At 67.1% G+C, this 2,620-nt stretch overlaps 1 protein-coding gene across 1 annotated transcript in view; it reads left to right on the forward strand.

The window, feature by feature from the left end:
- Positions 1-1,627: 1,627 nt before the first annotated feature.
- LOC146585182 (occludin-like) overlaps positions 1,628-2,620 on the forward strand; it is a gene marked incomplete at its 3' end in the record, with an annotated part of 2,198 nt that continues 1,205 nt past the window's right edge. Inside the window, exon 1 of the mRNA XM_085323400.1 lies at positions 1,628-2,431. Within this exon, the coding sequence (XP_085179526.1) occupies positions 1,748-2,431 (684 nt within the window). The remainder of the gene's footprint in view (positions 2,432-2,620) is intronic.

Here is a 2,620-nt window from a genome sequence, read left to right on the forward strand (position 1 = left end):
CGCTCGCCACGCGGAGCCCGGGAGTGGGAATGTCCCACTCGGGAAGGAGCGGGCGGCTTGGGGAGCCGGGTCCCCTGGCCGGTCCACGGGGACGYGCGTCGCGGGGCTTTGGCTGTGCTTATCTGGGGTTTTAATCTGTTTGGAGCAGTGGTTTGGCAGCCGATCCCGGAGGGGGTGCCCCGACTCGGGAATGTATTTTGGATTTGCAGAGTGAATCCGAGCTCGGATCGGGCACTGGGAGGTGGAGGTGTTTCCGCAGCCCCTGGAGCAGGGGGGTTGTGGCCCTAGATCTGGGGAGGTGCGAGCCCCTCCGGGTCCCCGAGCCGGGGTTGCTCTGAGGCCTCGGCCCTTTCCGAGACCCCTTCGAGGTGCCTCTGAGATCGCGGCAGAAACGCCTCGGCCCAGTGACCCGTCTTGGCTACCGCTTAAGGGACAGGGAACAGCGTCCCCTCCCCATCTGCCTCCCTTGGGTGGGCGGCCCGGTGCATCCCCCTGGCTTGGCCGGGGCGCTGCCGCGGCGGGGCCTCCGYGGGAGCCGCAGGACGGATAGGTTTTCCCACGGAAGGGCTCAGGTTTCCGCTGTGCTGAGCCCTCACCTGCTCCCCGCTCTYGGTTGGGGCGGTTTCTCCCGGGCTGCGAGAGCCGGTGCAGGCCTGGGAGCGACGGGCTGCAGGAGGGGGCCCTCGTCCCGTGGGCRCTGCGGGAAGCCCCTGCTGCAGACACCCCCATCCCCCTGGCGGGCTCCATGGTGCCTGTGGGTGCTCGGGGGGCTGCTGGTCGCATGGTTTTCGCCTAGGGACAAGCACTGRACTCCTCAGCTTTTGCCTTTGTTTGGTGCCGAAGCGGAGACGGGAGGAGGTGGAGCAGGGCCAGGCGCGGGCGCACGGYGGCTGCCCGAGCCGCGGGCACCTGAGCCTGCGGTGAGGGGCTCTGCGTTTCCCAGGGAGCTTTCTGCCCTGAACCCCCTCTGGGGCTTTGGGAGCAAAACTTCCCCGCAGCAGGTTTGGTTAAAACTGAACTCGCAAAACATCCCCTAGTCTGGAGGTGTCGTTTAGCGTAAGCGTGCCCAGCCGGGCGGGCAGCAGAGGGCACGGGCGTCCGGGGGGTCCCGGGCCGGGGGTCCCTGCCGCAGGCCGGTGGCGGGAGCGTGGCTCCGGCTGCAGAGCGGGGTGCTGCGAGCGCCGCTTTGCAAAGGTGCCAGCGAGGAAATACGTCACCCCCCCTTCCGACTGCCTCGGTTTGCCRCTCTTCCCTGCGGTGTTGATAATATCCCGTGTATTGTTGTTATTCCAGATAGATCTGCTTACTGATTAAACCCTCTGGGTTAACCCTAGCTGGTTAGGGTTATTCCATTTTAATTGGAATTTCAGCAATCCAATTCAGTGTCCGGGAGCTGTGCGGTTGGCCGGGCTGCAGCTCGGCTCGGGTCGTGGCCGGCCCAGCGCGAGCAGGGCTGGGTGTGCGGTGAGCAGACGGCTCGGCCGGCTGACGCTGGGCGAGCCGCCCCCCGCCCTGTGCCTCGGTTTCCCCACCGGTGGTGGCAGCAGCTCGCGTGGCGGGGCGCYGGGGAGGAGCAGCTTGCCATTTACGGCGCTGTTTATGGTGGGGGGGGACCAAAGTCCCCTGCGGGGAGGCGGCAGCCGGCRGCAGCGGCCCTCGCGCCCGGGAACGCCGCGGTGCGGTTCTTTCCCACGCTCCGTCCGTCTCTCCCCCAGGCTTTGTGAGGCTGCCGGACCCTCCCGGCACCATGTTCAGCAAGAAGCCCTACGACAGCCCCCCCACGGTCTACAGCCCCCCCGGGGGCGACTACGGCTACAGCATCCGCTCGCCCCCGCCGGGCTCCTACTACATCGAGGATGTGCCCCAGCACTTCTACAAGTGGACCTCGCCGCCCGGCGTGGTGAGGATCCTGGAGGCCATCGTCATCCTGCTCTGCATCACCATCTTCGCCTGCGTGGCCTCCACCCTGGCCTGGGAGTACGGCTACGGCTACGGCGGGATTTACGGCAACGGCCTCGGCGGCTACTTGGGTGGCACCGGCTACTACGGCAGCGGGCTGGGCTATGGCTCCGGCTACGGTTACGGGAGCTACTACGGCGGCGTGACCAACCCGCGGGCGGCCAACGGCTTCATGATCGCCATGTCCGTGCTCTGCTTCCTGGCCCAGCTGGGGCTCTTCGTGGCCAGCGTGAGCAAGGCGAGCAGCTCGCGCTCCCGCCGCTTCTACCTGGTGGTGATCGTGACCTGCGCCGTGCTGGCCTTCGTCATGCTCATCGCCTCCATCGTCTACATCATGGGCGTCAACCCCCAGGCACAGATGACCGGTAGCTACTACTACAGCCCCTTGCTGGCCATGTGCAACCAGGTGTACAACAGTGGCACCTACCTGAACCAGTACATCTACCACTACTGCACCGTGGACCCGCAGGAGGTGAGCGGCTGCGAGGGGCGGGCGGCGCCGGCGGGGCCGGACCGGGCCGGGCCGGGCCGGAGGAGGCCGCGTGGCAGCCGGGGAGTTTCTGGGAGGGGAYGAGCTGCCGTCTGGGCACAGGGCTGGTATCTGGTACTTTGGTCTCTCTGGTTGTAAAAGCGTTTGAACCGTCTTGGCGTGGCCGGGGGG

The sequence above is a fragment of the Rhea americana genome, unplaced genomic scaffold (assembly GCF_003343005.1).
Source record: "Rhea americana isolate MKP2758 unplaced genomic scaffold, rheAme1 scaffold_848, whole genome shotgun sequence".
NCBI classification, from domain to species: domain Eukaryota; kingdom Metazoa; phylum Chordata; class Aves; order Rheiformes; family Rheidae; genus Rhea; species Rhea americana.